The 18,595-nt window shown below is 43.3% G+C and overlaps 3 protein-coding genes across 4 annotated transcripts in view; 2 read left to right on the forward strand and 1 right to left on the reverse strand.

The window, feature by feature from the left end:
• The window catches only part of LOC137886323 (Golgi apparatus protein 1-like), a 22,152-nt gene extending 14,578 nt beyond the window's left edge, over positions 1–7,574 (reverse strand). The window contains exons 1-4 of the mRNA XM_068728739.1: positions 7,140–7,574; positions 2,611–2,640; positions 463–549; positions 115–330 (exon numbers count right to left, since the gene is read on the reverse strand). Of these exons, the coding sequence (XP_068584840.1) occupies positions 115–330; positions 463–549; positions 2,611–2,640; positions 7,140–7,553 (747 nt within the window). The 5' untranslated portion in view covers positions 7,554–7,574. The remainder of the gene's footprint in view (positions 1–114; positions 331–462; positions 550–2,610; positions 2,641–7,139) is intronic.
• Positions 7,416–12,195, forward strand: LOC137886324 (troponin I, fast skeletal muscle-like). 2 transcript variants are annotated; one of them, XM_068728741.1, is made up of 8 exons: positions 7,416–7,603; positions 8,123–8,209; positions 8,309–8,401; positions 9,412–9,448; positions 10,542–10,670; positions 11,353–11,442; positions 11,737–11,913; positions 11,999–12,195. In XM_068728741.1, exons 4-8 carry the CDS (start codon positions 9,419–9,421, stop codon positions 12,083–12,085), a joined length of 513 nt encoding a protein of 170 aa, XP_068584842.1. In that variant the 5' UTR covers positions 7,416–7,603; positions 8,123–8,209; positions 8,309–8,401; positions 9,412–9,418; the 3' UTR covers positions 12,086–12,195. The 2 variants fall into 2 exon arrangements, with proteins under 2 accessions (XP_068584842.1, XP_068584841.1); XM_068728740.1 differs by lacking the exons at positions 8,123–8,209; positions 8,309–8,401.
• An 894-nt stretch (positions 12,196–13,089) lies between these two features.
• aph1b (APH1B gamma secretase subunit) lies at positions 13,090–18,115 on the forward strand. Its single transcript, XM_068728792.1, has 6 exons — positions 13,090–13,477; positions 14,269–14,439; positions 16,283–16,356; positions 16,571–16,693; positions 16,813–16,940; positions 17,109–18,115. The coding sequence occupies exons 1-6, from the start codon at positions 13,365–13,367 to the stop codon at positions 17,274–17,276; spliced, it is 777 nt and encodes a 258-aa protein (XP_068584893.1). The 5' UTR covers positions 13,090–13,364; the 3' UTR covers positions 17,277–18,115.
• Positions 18,116–18,595: the final 480 nt, after the last annotated feature.

An 18,595-nucleotide genomic window follows, 5' to 3' on the forward strand; every position in this document is an offset into this window, starting at 1 on the left:
ACACACACACACACTCACACACACACACACACACACACTCACACACACACACACACACACACACACACACACACACACACACTCACACACTCACACTCACACACACACACTCACCTTGTGTCCCACGTTGATGCTGCCGCAGTGCAGGCTGTTGATGTCCTCTTTGCATTTGTCCATGAAGCCACAGATGAGTCTGTAGTCGCTGAAGATGATGCTGGTCATCTTGGTGATGTACTGGTTACACTGGTACTCGCTGACGTTGCCGCGGTGATCCACCAGGCAGGACACCAGGTAGCCCCTCCCCCGCTCCTCCTCGTTACACTCCTTTATCTGGAGGTGAGCGAAAGTGTGTTTAACCTTCTCTGACAGATTTTGAAAGTAGTTTTCACTGAGGAGACGTAAAGTTTAAATAGATTTTGCTGTAATAATTGAACCGGAGCCTCGACCGCGGCGCACACTGACCTCAGCGATGGTGCTCTTGCAGACCTCCGTGGCCACCGACTCAAACTTTGGATCTGTGGTCAGATTGAGTTTATAGTTCCACAGCAGCTGAGAGAGAGAGCGAGAGAGAGCGAGAGAGAAAGAGAGCAAGAGAGAGAGAGCGAGAGAGAGAGAGAGAGAGAGAGAGAGAGAGCGAGAGAGAAAGAGAGCAAGAGAGAGAGAGCGAGAGAGAGAGAGAGAGAGAGAGAGAGAGAGAGAGAGCGAGAGAGAGAGAGAGAGAGAGAGAGAGAGCGAGAGAGAAAGAGAGCGAGAGAGAGAGAGAGAGAGAGAGAGAGAGAGAGAGAGAGAGAGAGAGAGAGAGAGAGACATTACAGTTTCATACCGTATGTCTGTCCAGCTGTTCACCTCATCCACTTCACACTCTTAAGATCTACGGAAGATAGTTATTAGTAGTTTGTTATAAAAACACTGTTTGAGACGGGACCACTATGGGACGTAGTCTGGTTTGGGGACTGATGTTTTGAAGTCTCCAGTTCAGAGATTTGGTCGTCGCCATCTTGGCTTTTTGCAACCGGTGAACAGGAAGTGACCACATCTGGACTGAGGAGGAGTGACGTAGAGAAGCCGTATATGTCTCTGGTAGAGACCTGTCAGTCAGTGTGTAGCCCCGCCCCCTAAATCATCCCCTGCTTCATGGTCTGTTTGACTCTAAATGGAGCATAATGTACTAAATGAACATCATGCTGTATTGAAGAAGACTGTAAACTAGAGATTGAGACCATAAACTCATGTTTACAATGTTTACTGAGGGAATAAATCAAGAGAGAAGTAGAGTCATTTTAGACTAGACTTCTATACAACCAGAGGAGTCGCCCCCTGGTGGACACTAGAGAGAATGCAGCTTTAACACATGAAGCTTTGGATTCACTCGGCAGAACCGGAGGTTACCGCCTGGCTCTACAGTACATTTAAAATCCGTCTCTTGCAAGTCCCACGACTACAAACACAACACTTCACAAAGAGCCTCTTCAGCTCAGTGCTGACCGGCTCAGATCGGCTCACAGCATCGACCACAGTCACTCTGCAGACTCTCTTCTCTCTTTCTGCCCTTTTTTGTACTGTTGTGTTCTCCAGCTGCAACCGATAACAGCTGCAGACAGTCAGACCGCCCACAAAATAACTGTGTGTGTGTGTGTGTGTGTGTGTGTGTGTGTGTGTGTGTGAGTGTGACATGTAAATTGCAGCCGGTGCTGTAATAAAGACGGTCCAAGTGGTCCATTAACCTTGTGGCGTTTCATAAACCCGTCTGTCGTTAACTGCAGTGAACTCTGAACACAGAAGGTTTATCATCCAGAGACACGAGCTGCAGGAACGTTTGTGAAGCTCGTCAGTTCTGATTTACTGAAGAGTCTCCTGAACCAGTCTCAATGTAGTCCTGATCCTCTATATGAACCAGTCTCAGTGTAGTCCTGATCCTCTATATGAACCAGTCTCAGTGTAGTCCTGGTCCTCTATCAGACCTCCATCAGTACAGAGACCATCAGAGAGAAGATGGTCTGTTTCTATAGAGTTATTCTTGATGATGTCATCAGAGCCACCGGGTCGGATTCTGGTGAAACCAGATGAACTCATGCAGGTTCACCAGGAACTCCTTCAGTCCACCGCGGACAGACCCAGATCCTCCAGCAGAGACCCGGTCCACCGCGGACAGACCCAGATCCTCCAGCGGAGACCGGTCCACCGTGGACAGACTCAGATCCTCCAGCAGAGATTCGGTCCACCAAGGACAGACTCAGATCCTCCAGCAGAGACCTGGTCCACCGCGGACAGACTCAGATCCTCCTGCAGAGACCCGGTCCACCGCGGACAGACCTAGATCCTCCAGCAGAGACCCGGTCCACCGCGGACAGACCCAGATCCTCCAGCAGAGACCCGGTCCACCACGGACAGACCCAGATCCTCCAGCAGATACCCGGTCCACCGTGGACAGACCCAGATCCTCCAGCAGAGACCCGGTCCACCGCGGACAGACTCAGATCCTCCAGCAGAGACCTGGTCCACCGCGGACAGACCCAGATCCTCCAGCAGAGATCCGGTCCACCGAGGACAGACCCAGACCACAGACCTTTGAATCGTCTAAAGAATCACTGAATGTCTCGGAGTACTTACATGGTTACAGTCGGGAGCGATCTCAGATTCCTGCAGAGAGACGAGAGAGAGAAAGAGGTTAAAGGTCACACTCGGGGCACAGTACATGTGTGTGTGTGTGTGTGTGTGTGTGTGTGTCACGTGACACGTTAAAGACACACGAACACTTCACACACGGTCCTCCCACACAGGAAACACATCCCGTCTGGATCACGTATGAAGACAGCAGCAGAAGCTCTTCAGACTCTCCCACAGCATCCTCCACCGTCAGAGGAACACACAGCAGAAGAAGCTTCTCTTACAGCTTCACGCCACTTTGCAGTAAAAAAATAAATAAATAAAAAAAGACATGAAAGCTCGGCCCACGGCGACAGAGACAAAAAACCCCCACCAACGTCTTCTGATTTTTAAACCGTCGTTTCAGAGGAACACATGTAATGAGGAAACACACCCTCAGCGGCCTCCAGGATTACAATTACCAAATTAGTGAAACTAGGAGTTGTTGATTAACGAAGGCGCCGCTGCAGCCACATCAAAAGGCTTCTTGAGAGGAGATTAACGGAGAGCCCGGATCAAAGCGCTAACAGAGGCTAATTGTGTCTGGGTGATGGGCGGGAGCAGCGTGGCGGAATATCACGGCTGAAGACGATGCGGTACACCGAGAAGTCGGCGGCGCGAGACCAAACCTCTGTACGTCTTAAGATTACTGTAGATTTTTACTCGAACAAAATGTCTTTAGAGACCTTTTTTTTTTTTTTAGCTCATCGGTTGGGCGAGTGAACGCTTCCTGCAAGCAGCGACGTGTGCAGGAGATCGGCTCGAAGACGTCGTGTGAGACTCGAGTCAGAATTTTACAGATCCATTTGTTGTGTTATTACAGCAGCTGGTCTACAAGACTACAGACTATTTGTTTTTGGACACTACCGGCCCGGCGGGGGGGGGGGGGGGGGGGGGGGTCGGTTCAGAGTAGTGAGTGAGGAGTCAGCAGGCAGCCAATGGTAGTATACGAACCAGGAAATAAAAGGTGTTTAAAAGAGAAAGTGTGAGTCCTCGAGCGTGCAGCGCAACGAGCGATTAGCCGTGGACGGACGCAGAGGTGCACGGTCACTCACGGCACACATGTAGCCGATCGCATAATCCTCCCGGTGGAGATAATGATACTGAAATGAATAAACGGCCGAAGACTGATAATTATTACTAAAGGAAAAAGTATTATTACAACAAAAGACATCTCCTCTTTCTCGTGTTCATGCGTCATTGACTTGTTGTTTATCTGTTCTTATTTCTGTCTTCGTGCCGCTCTGTCGCGTCTCGTCTCACGTCAGAGGGACAGTTGGAAGCGTCCGTGATGTCCACAGGCCTGTAGGCGCTGAGGCAAAGTGACTTCCTGTCCAGCAGTTAGTTTATTAACCTTCTTCAGGGCGCAAACCAGCACAAATAAATACTCAAACCCAACGCTGCTTTACTGCCAGTCAGCTGCTGCTGCTGGGCTGTGTGTGTGAGTGTGTGTGTGTGTGTGTGTGTGTGTGTGTGTGTGTGTGTGTGTGAGTGTGTGTGAGTGTGTGTGTGTGTGTGTGTGTGTGTGTGTGTGTGTGTGTTTCCCTGGAGAAGAGGCAGATTTATAAGAGCCATTTACCTCTTCAGGAGGCCACAGCTGTTCATAGAGTTGAAGCGATGTAATTATCTCAGTAAAGAGGGCATCGCTCACAGGCCGCTGGAGGAGTGTGTGTGTGTGTGTGTGTGTGTGTGTGTGTGTGTGTGTGTGTGTGTAGGTGTGTGTGTGTGTGTGTGTGTGTGTGTGTGTGTGTGTGTAGGTGTGTGTGTGTGTGTGTGTGTGTGTGTAGGTGTGTGTGTGTGTGTGTGTGTGTGTGTGTGTGTGTGTGTGTGTGTGTGTGGTTGACGTCAGCATGGTGGATGTTTTTTCACAGACATCCGCTCAGTACATTTACATCGGTAACATTTGGCATTTAGACCATCAGATTGAACTGATGGTTCGAAGGGAAATAAATTTAAACATGAATTAAAATAGATAATCTTTAAATTAAAATATTTCAATGTTTCAGATTGTGTGGCGTCTAAGGTCACGTTTAACAACACAACGACATCACGTCATCCACTCTGACACAACTGGTGCAGAGACAACCAAGTCTCATTGATCCTTAGTTACTTAGAATAGTTAGGGTTAATAAATGATCGTTAAATACTTAGTTAGGTTTAGTAAAAGATCGTTAAATACTTAGTTAGGTTTAATAAAAGATCGTTAAATACTTAGCTAGGTTTAATAAAAGATCGTTAAATACTTAGTTAGGTTTAATAAACGATCGTTAAATACTTAGTTAGGTTTAGTAAAAGATTGTTAAATACTTAGTTAGGTTTAGTAAAAGATCGTTAAATACTTAGTTAGGTTTAATAAAAGATCGTTAAATACTTAGCTAGGTTTAATAAACGATCGTTAAATACTTAGTTAGGTTTAGTAAAAGATCGTGAAATACTTAGTTAGGTTTAATAAAAGATCGTTAAATACTTATTTAGGTTTAGTAAAAGATCATGAAATACTTATTTAGGTTTAGTAAAAGATCGTTAAATACTTAGTTAGGTTTAGTAAAAGATCATGAAATACTTAGTTAGGTTTAATAAAAGATCGTTAAATACTTAGTTAGGTTTAGTAAAAGATTGTTAAATACTTAGTTAGGTTTAAAGAAAAGATCGTGAAATACTTAGTTAGGTTTAATAAAAGATCGTTAAATACTTAGTTAGGTTTAGAAAAAGATCGTGAAATACTTAGTTAGGTTTAATAAAAGATTGTTAAATACTTAGCTAGGTTTAATAAAAGATCGTTAAATACTTAGTTAGGTTTAATAAAAGATCGTGAAATACTTAGTTAGGTTTAGTAAAAGATTGTTAAATAATTAGTTAGGTTTAGAAAAAGATCGTGAAATACTTAGTTAGGTTTAGAAAAATATCGTTAAATACTTAGCTAGGTTTAATAAAAGATCGTTAAATACTTAGCTAGGTTTAATAAAAGATCGTTAAATACTTAGTTAGGTTTAATAAAAGATCGTTAAATACTTAGTTAGGTTTAGTAAAAGATCGTGAAATACTTAGTTTGGGTTAGTAAAAGATCATTAAATACTTATTTAGGTTTAGTAAAAGATCGTGAAATACTTAGTTAGGGTTAGTAAAAGATCATTAAAAACTTATTTAGGTTTAGTAAAAGATCGTGAAATACTTAGTTAGGTTTAGTAAAAGATTGTTAAATACTTAGTTAGGTTTAGAAAAAGATCGTGGAATACTTAGTTAGGTTTAGAAAAAGATCGTTAAATACTTAGTTAGGTTTAGTAAAAGATCGTGAAATACTTAGTTAGGTTTAGTAAAAGATCATTAAATACTTAGGTTTAGTAAAAGATCATTAAATACTTAGTTAGGTTTAGTAAAATATCGTTAAATACTTAGTTAGGTTTAGTAAAAGATCGTTAAATACTTAGTTAGGTTTAGTAAAAGATTGTTAAATACTTAGTTAGGTTTAGTAAAGATCGTAAAATGGTTTGCGTTAAAATAAAATGTGACATTACTTAAGTACGGAGGTTACATGACAAACTAATCAACGTGTTAATCTTGTTTCACACGCAGCATGAACAGCAGTCTCCTGGCTGAAAGAGCATTTTCTGTTTCTTCATTAAAAGATTACTAATCAACAAGAAACCAAAACGACCAATTAGTCGACTAATTAAATGAGAGGGCAGCTCTGTGTGTATCTTTGCTAGAGTTCACACAAAAAGACATTTGTTTTGATTTTTCACAGAGAGAAGCAGGAAGTCTTCCCTGTTAGTCACCTGACAGCTGGATGACTTCACTCCTCCCTCAGGTTGATTATTACCTCCCATGAAACCTTCCCTCCAGAACAATAGTTTGGTGTTCAGGTGGTTTTTAAACAGGCGGTTTCGAGTACACCAGCCTGCAACTTCCGTCGATTTTCATTATAGATTAATGCATTCTGTCGTCCAACTATACAATTAGATATTTAGTTTATAAAATGTCAAAAACAATCACGAGTTCCCAGAGACACTCAGTTTATGATTATATATATAAAACTGATTAAAAATGCTGGAACCAGACAATTCAACAGTTAACTGAGTAAATGAACGATGACAAATACAAATAATTAACTGAATGTTCAGGAGGCATCTTAACTACAGCTGGTCGTTAAATAACATGTAAACCTGACATGTTAAATAAATAGATAGGTCAGTAACTCAGCAGTGAAACAGGACTATATTTAGTATTTAAGTCAAACTCTTCTATTAGTAAACGTCTGTAATTACTTTGTTTGTTTTTGTGCCTTAAATCAACCTGCGTGTGTGTGCGTGCGTGCGTGCGTGCGTGCGTGTGTGTGTGTGTGTGTGTGTGTGTGTGACGCAGGTGTACATGTTCACATCTGCACCAGTGCCCCGCTGTGTGGATGTAAACCACCCGCCCCGGCACACCCAGCAGATGCCCATCACCTCCCCGCTGCGCACCCCGCCAGCTCACTCACCCGGGCGGCCGCTTACCTCTCTGCGGTCCTGCAGGCACTCCAGCACGGCCAGGTTGTTGGTCCAGGTGTGCTTGGGACAGAGGCGGGACAGGTCCTCCCGGCAGGCCTCCTCCTCCGACAGCTTCCAAGCGGTCGCCCTTCGAGGCTGAGAGGCCCCAGCGACAGCAGCAGCAGCAGCAGCAGCAGCGGCGGCGGCGGCAGCAACGACAGCAGCAGCATCGGAGGAGGAGGCGGCGGCGGCGGCGGCTGCGCCGGCCGCGGCAGGTGCATCCTTGGCCGGGTGATCCGCGGCTCTGAGGCCGGTCGGCGGGTTGGGCGGCTCGGCCGGGCCTCCGGCAGCCTTCGAGCCGAGGACGGAGCCGAAGCAGCCGCAGAGACACACGGACGTCAACAGCAGCGGCAGCAGCTGAGAGTAACTGTACGCCGCCATCTTCGCACCACTGACAAGCTGGTACTGATGATGAGGCTGCATCACTTCCGGTCAGAGAGTTCACAATAAAAGCCTTTTGACCGGAAGAAATATACAACTTCCGGTCATTTTTATTTAAAATGTTTCCCGCTTGTGTAGCAATTATTTTTATATTTTACTCGAACGGGTTGTTAGCTGATCTCTTAGTTTTAAGTAAAAGTGTCCTACCACTGTAATGAATACATTATTTACCACCAATAAATACAAAAATATTATTACAACCAAGAAGAAAGACAAACAGTACAGTTTAACAGACTGTTCTGGATTCACAATTCCACCCTATAATATTTTCTTATAAAAATGCACATTTATTAATTTACAATGAGGTCATTTTGAACCAGAAGAGCTTTGTTTTATTTGTGTTTTGGTTTAGCTTTGACTTATGTTGCTCTTATTGTTTTATTGTCTTTACTTTTGTTTTGATGGTATTAATGTGAAATATGTTTTATCATGTGTCTGTGTGTCTGTGTGTGTGTGTGTGTGTGTGTGTGTGTGTGTGTGTGTGTGTGTGTGTGTGTCCATTTGAGCAGCTGAGTAAAAAGGGGAACCAGTCAGCGATAAATCCTCCCAGTTTAGAGCTGACAGCTGCTGGGAGGATTCTTCATCCCGCTGTCAGGGTTAGTTATTTTATTTTGAAGGTATTTTAATATTTTCTTTGACTTCAAGTCACACATGTGTCTTATTAAGCTGCAGTTGTATTCTACCATATTACGCAGGAAGCGGTCCTATGTCTCTGCAGATCCCGAACAACCGGGGGACCTCATCTCTGGAAAACACCTTTTCTTTGTGGAAGTCTTTACATTCACTGAGTGAGTCTCTGCTGAGCTCCCGTTACTTTCTGTTGAATGAATGAAACAAGCGGATGAAAAGGAGCCGTCAGCTGTTCCAGACTTCAGCTGACTCACAGGAAAGCGGAGGAATCCCTCCACGGTTGAAGAGCATCTTTCATTTTCTCTTCAGACATCAGACTGTGTCTCCTGATAGAACAGGTTGAGTGATGAATTATGTTCAGTCTGTATACTGGCTGAATTATGACAGGCTACATCTCTTCTTGTTTAACTGAGACTTCCATACAAAAGACCAGAAGTGTCCCTGACTTCCTGTCTGTGTCAATCAACCTCAAGCTTGGTGGTTTCTACTAAATATACACATCTTTAAAAAAACACACACACACAGCTCACAAACTATATAGATTCATATTTATAAAAAATAAAGTCTCAGTAATGTCCTAACAGCTGGTCACTGTAGTTTTTATTTATGAGAAACAGGAGGAAATAGTGCATTTGTCGGGGGACTATTTTAAGCGGCGGATGAATCCACATTTACGGCAGCAGGACGGTGAATGTGAGCTCTATCAGGCTGTGACACACACACACACACACACACACACACACACACACACACACACACACTACTTGTCAGGAGATGCTACTTTTAACCAGGACAAGTAAAGATCAAACTCACCCTAACAGACTGAGCTGAAGACGTCATCAGGCTCCCTCATTGTCTAAAGATGCTTCCAGAAAAAGAAAAAAAAAAGAATTCCTGAAGCGTTTGTTCCAGCCTCAGCTGCTGCCGTCGACCCCTCGGCCTGGAGTTCAACCGACAACTGCTGCACACACACACACACACACACACACACACACACACACACACACACACACACATATAAAGAGAGGATGGAGCTGTGGTATTTCCATTCTTCTCTCAGGAGTCGGTCAGGATGGCGGAGTGAGTTGCTGCTCTGAACTGAGGAGACTTTATATGAAATCTCACAGAATCAATAATTCTTAATCATTGTTTTTGTTTCTCTCTTCAGGAAGAAGATGTCGTCGGGCCGGAGGAATCAGCTCAAGGTATATAAGTACGATATGTCTAAACATGACTAATAAAAGACGTAATTAAAGTGTTAAAATAAGAGGATGAGTTAACCTGGTGATGTGAAGGCTGCAGCAGACTGAGCTCATCATGACTGTAATGATTGTGAAGCTCTTCCTTCTGAACATTGTTTTTTATTGAACTGAGGAGAAGAAACATCAGATTTGCTTTTAGAATTAGTTTGATTTATTTATTCGTGGAACCAGGATGTTGATGAAGAATGTCAGTTTTAATATTTTACATGAAGGCGACACAGAACCAACATTTAGAGGAAGAAAAGGAACAAACTTAAAAAAACTCATCTAGAAATTAAAGTACCAGCAGTTGTAGACTCAAAACTATTTTCTGTCACAAATCTTTTTATAGTGAATTCTGCTTGGTGACGATGAACACAGTGAGATGTTCAAGATGTTTAAGAATAATGTGAATGTTTACAATAACAATAACAATATGATAAACAAACAAAGTAAGAGTTTGTTAAAACAAGTCTGTTCTTAATGTATTTATGTTCTGTGACAAACTAACTAACTCCTCCTCTTCTTCCTCCTCTTCCACCTCCTCTTCTTCCTCTTCCTCCTCTTCCTCCTCCTCTTCTTCTTCGTCCTCCTCTTCTTCTTCCTTCTCCTCTTCCTCCTCCTCTTCTTCTTCCTCCTCATCCTCCCCCTCCTCTTCCTCCTCCTCTTCCTCTTCCTCCTCCTCCTCCTCCTCCTCCTCCTCCTCCTCTTCTTCTTCCTCTTCCTCTTCATCCTCCCCCTCCTCTTCCTCCTCCTCCTCCTCCTTCGCCTCCTCTGCCTCCTTCTCTTCCTCCTCCTCCTCCTCCTCTTCCTCCTCCTTCTCCACCTCTTCCTCCTCCTCTTCCTTCTCCTCCTCCTCCTCCTCCTCCGCCTCCTCGTTCTCCTCTTCCTCCTCCTCCACCCCCCTCCTCCTCCTTGGCCTCTTCCTGTACCTCCTCCTCCTCCTTCTCTTCTTCCACCTCCTCATCCTCATCCTCCTTCTCCTCCTCCTCCTCCTCCTCCTCCTCCTCCTTCTCCTCCTCCTCCTCCTCCTCCTCCTCCTCCTCCTCCTCCTCAGACCTTGCTGCTGCAGATCGGTGTGGCGATGCTGGAGGAGGAGGCGCGGGAGGCCGAGCAGCAGAAGATGAAGCACATGGAGGAGAACTGCCCCGGTTTCTTCCTCCCAGGATGCATGCAGGAGCTCCAGGTAAACCTCCTCCTCTGTCACCCCGGAGGCCCCATGGAGGCCATGAAACAAACAAACATGGCCGACGTTTGTAGAGACGAACGCATCGCTGCTTCTTTCCCCTCACATTTGAAGACACACTATCTGTTTACCTTTTACAACAGCTCCCATCTTTTCCACTGGTGCCTCATGGGAAAACAATAATCTCATGAGAGTTCTTAATGCTAAAACAACAAAGCCCACAGCTGTTGTCACGCTCTGCTTCTATTCCATAAAGGTGTGTTAACAGAGAACAGAGCAAACCTATTCAACACGTCTCTACCTTATTAATAATGAGGCTCTTCCAAGGCTCTCTTCTTTTAAGAGGAAACACCAAACACTGAGCGCTACTGGATTTGTTTTAGCAGTCGTAGTAGCAGCATTACCAGTACCAGTACCAGTACCAGTACCAGTACCAGTACTAGTACCAGTAGTACTAGTAGCAGTGATGACGTAGACGCAGTAGTTCTCAGTAACAGAAGTTTTGCTCCATCGATTGTTTTGGTCCAATCAGACAGACTGAGGGGAAATGACAGGAAGGTGAAGGAATAGCAGATTTGTGTTTCCTGTTTTGTATCAAAAGATAATTAAAGAAACAGTAGGTTTCAGTTTCTCCTGGAGGCTCATCTCTCTCTCGTTTTTTCCCCCGACCGACAAAAATCAGGATTTGTGTCGTAAACTTCACAAGCAGATAGATTTGGTGGACGAGGAGCGATACGACATGGAGGCCAAAGTGACAAAGAGCAACAAGGAGGTACGTCGATTTCACCGTCTCTCTTCCTGCCACGGATCTTTTGTTACGCTAAAGATAATTATTATTATTTTTTTTTGTATGACAAGCTTTCTGAAATGTTGCGTTTGGATATGCAAAATGTGAGGAGAAATGATCGTATTAAATATGGATCATGTTCATATATTTCTAGAGCATAAATCCAAAGTCAGGTTCAAACATTGAATCATGTGTCAATTATCGTCTACAATGAAACACGAGTTCAGCCCATACCTCCTTGTAACAGATTGGTCTGAGTAACTAAGTCTTCTCCGTCAGATCGACGACCTGAAGCTCAAGGTTCAGGATCTGAAGGGGAAGTTTAAGAAGCCGGCCCTGAAGAGGGTGCGGATGTCGGCGGACGCCATGCTGGCCGCTCTGCTGGGCTCCAAACACAAAGTGTCCATGGACCTGAGGGCCAACCTGAAGCAGGTCAAGAAGGAGGTGAAAGACGAGGTGAGTGCTCTCTGATTTCACCCTCTGATTTCTGTGGTTTCATCTCTGAAATCTGCTGCTTCTGTTTCCACGTGATTCTTTGCAGGAGAAGCCGACGGGCGACTGGAGGAAGAGCATCGAAGACAAGGCCGGGATGGACGGCAGGAAGAAGATGTTCGAGGCTGAGGCGTAAACAGCGGCGTGTTGCTCTTATGTGAACCGGTTTCATCCATTTCGGAGTGTTATGTGAGTCTATGTTGCTGGCAATGTGTTTGATTGACAGAATAAATATATCGCATGGTGCTCTAGTGGGTCACATGGCAATAATTTGATGAATCGTGAAATAGATGTCGGGTGCTCCAGAACACTAGTGAGTTCTGCACGGGTAAATCAAGGTCACAATGTTTACTAGTGGACGAGTGAAGCCGATGCTTCATGTGTTAAAGCTGCATTCTCTCTAGTGTCCACCAGGGGGCGACTCCTCTGGTTGTATAGAAGTCTAGTCTAAAATGACTCTACTTCTCTCTTGATTTATTCCCTCAGTAAACATTGTAAACATGAGTTTATGGTCTCAATTGTTTTTTTCGCTACAGCAGCATTTATACATACAGGTAAGCAATAAAAATAGCAGAGTAAAAAACATAAAAAATATTACATATAAAAATAGAATAATATTAAATTAAACAATAGTACAAAGATTTGGTTACATCTTTGCACTAATTATTATTAGTATTATTACTATTATTATTATTATTATTATTATTTATAGTAATGACAATATTATTATCTTTAATGACAAAATCATTAATGACAATTATTATTATTATTATTGGATAAATGTAAGCAATGCAACTGTATGGAAACTGTTGAAAATGAAACAGGTTTAATACCCAGAATATAACTTATTTATAGAGTCATGATTTATTAAATAATAATAATAATAATAATAATGATTATTTTAATTATTATTATCGTAATTATTATTATTTATAATATATTGTATTATAATTATAAAAATATATTATTATTATTATTATTATTATTTATAATAATGACAATATTATTGTCTTTAATGACAAAACTGTCATAAAGCCTGCTGTTACACGGCCCGGTACAGTAGGTGGCGTCATACAACTTTAACGTTGGTTTGTAGTCCGCCATTAAATTAAAGAAGAAGAAGAAGAAGAAGAAGAAGAAGAAGAAGAAGAAGAAGAAGAAGAAGAAGAAAAAGAAGAAGAAGAAGAAGAAGTTTTTATTTTTTCTACTCGGTCATGTGACGTCATGAGAAGACCATGTGACACGCTGGAGGAAGTAGAATGAACCAGAAATAAACCATCAACAACAGCAGCAGCAGGCTAACGGTTGCTAACGTTTAAAAGATAAATATCTGTACGCCGCGAGACACGGCGCTCCTTTCCGGTCTCGCGCTGCTTGGTCGCTGATTTACCCCCTTCCCAAACGAAGAGACCAAAATGACGGCGGCGGTGTTTTTCGGCTGCACCTTCATCGCCTTCGGGCCGGCCATCGCTCTGTTCTGGTTCACCATCGCACGGGAGCCGCTGAGAGTCATTTTCCTCATAGCCGGGTGAGCCTTTTAATCCTAACTCATCAGAAGTAAACGTGCCTTCATCATAGTCATCGTCGTAGTAGACAAAAACACAGTCAGAGCTAGCTATAGCTTGCTAGCTAACGAGAACGCTACATTAGCTAGCTGCTACTATTAGCTTCCAGTTCGGACATCTTTTGTTAGTTTCTTCCTCACTAGTCACACATTAAGTAAACACCAATCTGTTTGTAAACTCTCACACACGCATTTAAGAACAAAAGACACCAGATACGGTAACTTAAATATCCAAACGTGATCTGATCCTATAGCTTCTCAACCTAAGGCTAGCTAGCTAACTAGCTAACGGTTAGAACCGTTACCGTTGAACCCACGGTTAGCTAGCTAACACTATATACTGCTATGTGATATGTAATGACATGTAATATAAATAATATATAGAATATGATCAGCGTGACATGTAAACATTATGTAATATATGGTAGATTAATATTATCTATCAGGGAGGATGTTGTATGAGATAAATGAGATATGGTGAAAGGTAGTAACATATAACTATATATATATATATATATATATATATATATATAGAACTATATATATATATATAGTTATATATATAGAACTATATATATATATATAGAACTATATATATAGAACTATATATATATATATATATATATATATATATATATATATATATATATATATATTCATATTCAGGTGTCATCATTTAATTCATGTCACACCTTTTTATTTTGTCTTCTTCTTCTTCATATAACTCATGGTGGATGTGTGTGTCTCCTCCTCAGAGCGTTCTTCTGGCTGGTGTCTCTGCTGCTGGCCTCTCTGGTTTGGTTCATCTCCGTTCAGATCAGCAACAAGGACAGCGCCGCTCAGCAGAAAGGCCTCCTGATCTTCGGCGTGGTGCTGTCCGTCCTGCTGCAGGAGACCTTCCGCTTCGCTTACTACAAGCTGCTGAAGTAAGTTCTGAGGGTTTAGTTCTGTCCTCCCGTCGAATCGTCCGGTGTTTGAAGTTCTCTCTGGCAGACGTTTTAAAGCCCCTTTCTGGAAGTCCTGATGGAATTACCCACAATTCATAGCAATGTGACATTAAACACGGGGTTACCGGCTGAAGGCTGAGACGTAAGAAAAGTAAGCTTAACAAAGAGGCATGTTTAGTTCCCACGCCTCCAGGCTTTTCTTAAATAGCTCCGTATTCAAAGTCATAACGCTATGAATTGTGGGTAATACCCAGGGGAAAAGTCTGCAGAAATATGGACTTGTGGAAAGTTTGCATAAAGGGCTCAAAATGTGGCCGAGACAGTGGGACGGCCCGTCATAGTTATCAGATATCGAACTTGTGGAGGAGAAAGCGTCCCGTCTCTCTGAAGAGTCAAACACCTTTCAGTTTAATTTCCTAACGTCTCTCTGAAGAGTCAAACACCTTTCAGTTTAGTCTTCTAATGTCTCTCTGAAGAGTCAAACACCTTTCAGTTTAGTCTTCTAACGTCTCTCTGAAGAGTCAAACATCTTTCAGTTTAGTCTTCTAACGTCTCTCTGAAGAGTCAAACATCTTTCAGTTTAGTCTTCTAATGTCTCTCTGAAGAGTCAAACACCTTTCAGTTTAGTCTTCTAACGTCTCTCTGAAGAGTCAAACATCTTTCAGTTTAGTCTTCTAATGTCTCTCTGAAGAGTCAAACACCTTTCAGTTTAGTCTTCTAATGTCTCTCTGAAGAGTCAAACATCTTTCAGTTTAGTTTCCTAACGTCTCTCTGAAGAGTCAAACACCTTTCAGTTTAGTCTTCTAACGTCTCTCTGGTGCTGTCAGGACGGTTCTGTCCTCCTCAAATCCTGCTTCCAGTGAGCTGGTGTTAGTGAACAGCAGCATCCACTAGAGGCCGCTAGAGTGCAGTGATGTCGCTCTCCTCCTGCAGTGACATGAATGGCCGGCGCCTCCTCCTACCTTCAAAACGAACTTCAGCTGGTTTGACCTCAGTATTTAGGGACAGTGTATCGGTGCGTCTGTAAAGGACTAACTAAATTATGTCATCTATCACACTGCACATAAAATCAGCTGTTATTGGCGTTACGTCATCGTTGTGACACACGCAGTCCGCTTCATATCAATCTGCATTAATAACTTTTATTTCAGGGCTCGCCCTGCAAATGACAGTTATTGTTATCTCTCAATCTGATGATTATTTTCTTGATTAATCGATACATTTCTTTGGTCTTTAAAGTGTCAAGAAATGTGAAAAGTTTTGTCCACCTAACAGCCTCAAAGAATTCTCATCAGAGACAGAATGTTCATATTTATGATTTCTTTATCCAAATAAACTTAAATTGTTGAACTAACAACTAATCCTTTTATCTCTTAAAAAGTCTGGATTTTATAATTAAAGTAACCGAATCTGGACTTAAAGTCAAAGAGTTTCTTACAGGAGAGAAACGGATGGAAACCAGCTTTCTTTCTTTCATTCATATTTTTTATTTTAAAATGAACCGTGGAGCTCAAGAGGAGTTTCCTCTCAGAGCTGAAGCACCTGAAGCACACACACACTGTTGAGTTTTTTTATTTGAACATGAAGTTCATCTTCTCTGGTGTGTTCAGGGTCCAGAATTTAACCGGTAGATTAATCAATAATGATAATACAATAGTCAGTTGAAGCCCCTCCCCCCTTCCAATGTTGAAATAAAATTATTTTGTTAGTTTGGGTTTCATTTACTCAAACAGTGTGTGTGTGTGTGTGTGTGTGTGTGTGTGTGTGTGTGTGTGTGTGTGTGTGTGTGTGTGTGTGTGTGTGTGTGTGTGTGTTCTTTTAGGAAAGCCAATGAAGGCCTCCTCACCCTCAGTCAGGAGGAAACCATGCCGATCTCCATACGGCAGCTGGCCTACGGTACAGTTGGTCTTCACCTCACTTCACTGTCGTCTGTTTTTAACAGCATCACGTCTTCTGATGCACTGCAGCTTCAACTTTCACTCTAAATAGGATCTGATGTGTTTGAACCGGTTTACTTACTCATTCCACGGCTGAAAGTGGCTCAAAGACGCCTCGACCGCGTTCAGTGAAGTAACAGAGAGCTCCTCCGTTGTCCTTGTTGTCGTCTCAGTGTCGGGCCTCGGGTTCGGCTTCATGAGCGGAGCGTTCTCCGTGGTCAACATCCTGGCGGACTCCGTGGGCCCGGGGACCATCGGGATCCACGGAGACTCTCAGCACTACTTCCTGTCCTCAGGTACCGACGCAGTCCACGGTCACCGTGTGCTCATTCGTGTCGTTTAGTTGATCCCACACGTCTCCTCCGGGGTAGCGATCGATCCTACGACGTGTCTCACTTTTCCCTCTTGTGTTCAGCCTTCATGACGATGGCCATCATCCTGCTCCACATGTTCTGGGGCGTCGTCTTCTTTGACGGCTGTGAGAATCGGCGCTGGTGGGCGGTGGCTGCCGTCGTCCTCAGCCACCTCCTGGTCTCCTGTCTGGTGAGTGTTTGCTGGTCAAGTGACGAGTAAAGCTGCATTCTCTCTAGCGTCCACCAGGGGGCGACTCCTCCGGTTGTGTAGAAGTCTATGAGAAAATGACGGCATTAGTGTGGTTCTGTAGCTGCAGGACTCCACTCACGTGGGTTCGTTTGTCGTCTTCTCACGCAGACCTTCCAGAACCCCGAGTACGTCGGCAGCCTGGTTCCCACCTACGTCATCCTGTTCCTGATGGGGGTCTGGGCCTTCTACTCCGCCGGAGGCTCCCTGAGGAACCTCAAACTCTGCCTCACCTGCAAGGACACGGACTTCCTGCTGGCCAACCACCGGCCCAGATAACGCAGCAGCACGCCACGGTGTGCAGCAGGACTCTATCCAAAGACCACCGAGTTCACTCACACACACACACTGAACACACACACACACACACACACACACACACACACACACACACACACACACACACACTGAACACACACTGAACACACACTGAACACAGAAGCAGCGTTAACCTTCTGTTTAAGTTTAAACGTATCTCAACACGTTGAATCTAAAAACACAAAAGGAAAAGTGATGATTTTGGTTCCTGTCAGAAGCTCAGATTATTATTATTATTATTTTGTATGATGAGGTTCAATTAAAAACACACAATCTTCACATGTGGCTGAAAGTGTCGCCGTTTGTCGCCTGATGCTCTAAAACGAGTTTGTTTGGCGGCGCTCTTCACATTCTGTACATATTCTTCCATGTTTTTCTGACGGCCATCTTCTCTGTGTACATATTTATGATTTTTACGATCCCCGCTGTGTAGATGGATATCTCTTAGTCTGTTTAGATGATTTAAGATGATTTACAGAAGCTGAGTGTTTACTTTGACTCGAGCTCTTTGGGGCGTGACGATGACGTCACCGTGACTTCCTTTAGTTGTTTTTATTCCGTGCTTAAAGGATGCGCCGGTTGTGAAATTCTGGACCAATGTTGAAAAATAACAATTTGGCAGATTGCCGATGATTCTGTTTTTGTTGTTGTTGATTATTCCCCATTTTGTGCCTGGAATACAAAGACATTTTCATCATAAAAGAAAAGTGTTTTAAAGTCATTCAGCCGTCTTCTAAATGTATGAAAGAACCTTTCAAATGAAAAAGACTTTAAAACAATGCGAGTGAAGCTGTCAAGAAGTGTGTTAAAGCTGCATTCTCTCTAGTGTCCAGCAGGGGGCGACTCCTCTGGTTGTATAGAAGTCTAGTCTAAAATGACTCTACTTCTCTCTTGATTTATTCCCTCAGTAAACATTGTAAACATGAGTTTATGGTCTCAATCTCTAGTTTACAGTCTTCTTCAATACAGCATGATGTTCATTTAGTACATTATGGAACATTTAGAGTCAAACAGACCATAAAGCAGGGGATGATTTAGGGGCGGGGCTACACAGTGATTGACAGGTCTACCAGAGACGTATACGACGTCTCTACGTCACTCAGTCCAGATGTGGTCACTTCCTGTTCATTGATTGCAAAAAAACAAAGATGGTGACGGACAGAACTCCGAACTCCAGGCTTCAAAACATCAGTCCACAAACCAGTGGGGGCCGTCACCATGACTACGTCCACATACACCCCCCCTCCACCTCCTTTCCATTTATGAAAGCAGAAACTTTC

This window comes from Cebidichthys violaceus, unplaced genomic scaffold, assembly GCF_023349555.1.
Source record: "Cebidichthys violaceus isolate CVI_PGR_0920_01 unplaced genomic scaffold, fCebVio1.0.p SCAF_43, whole genome shotgun sequence".
NCBI classification, from domain to species: Eukaryota; Metazoa; Chordata; class Actinopteri; order Perciformes; family Stichaeidae; genus Cebidichthys; species Cebidichthys violaceus.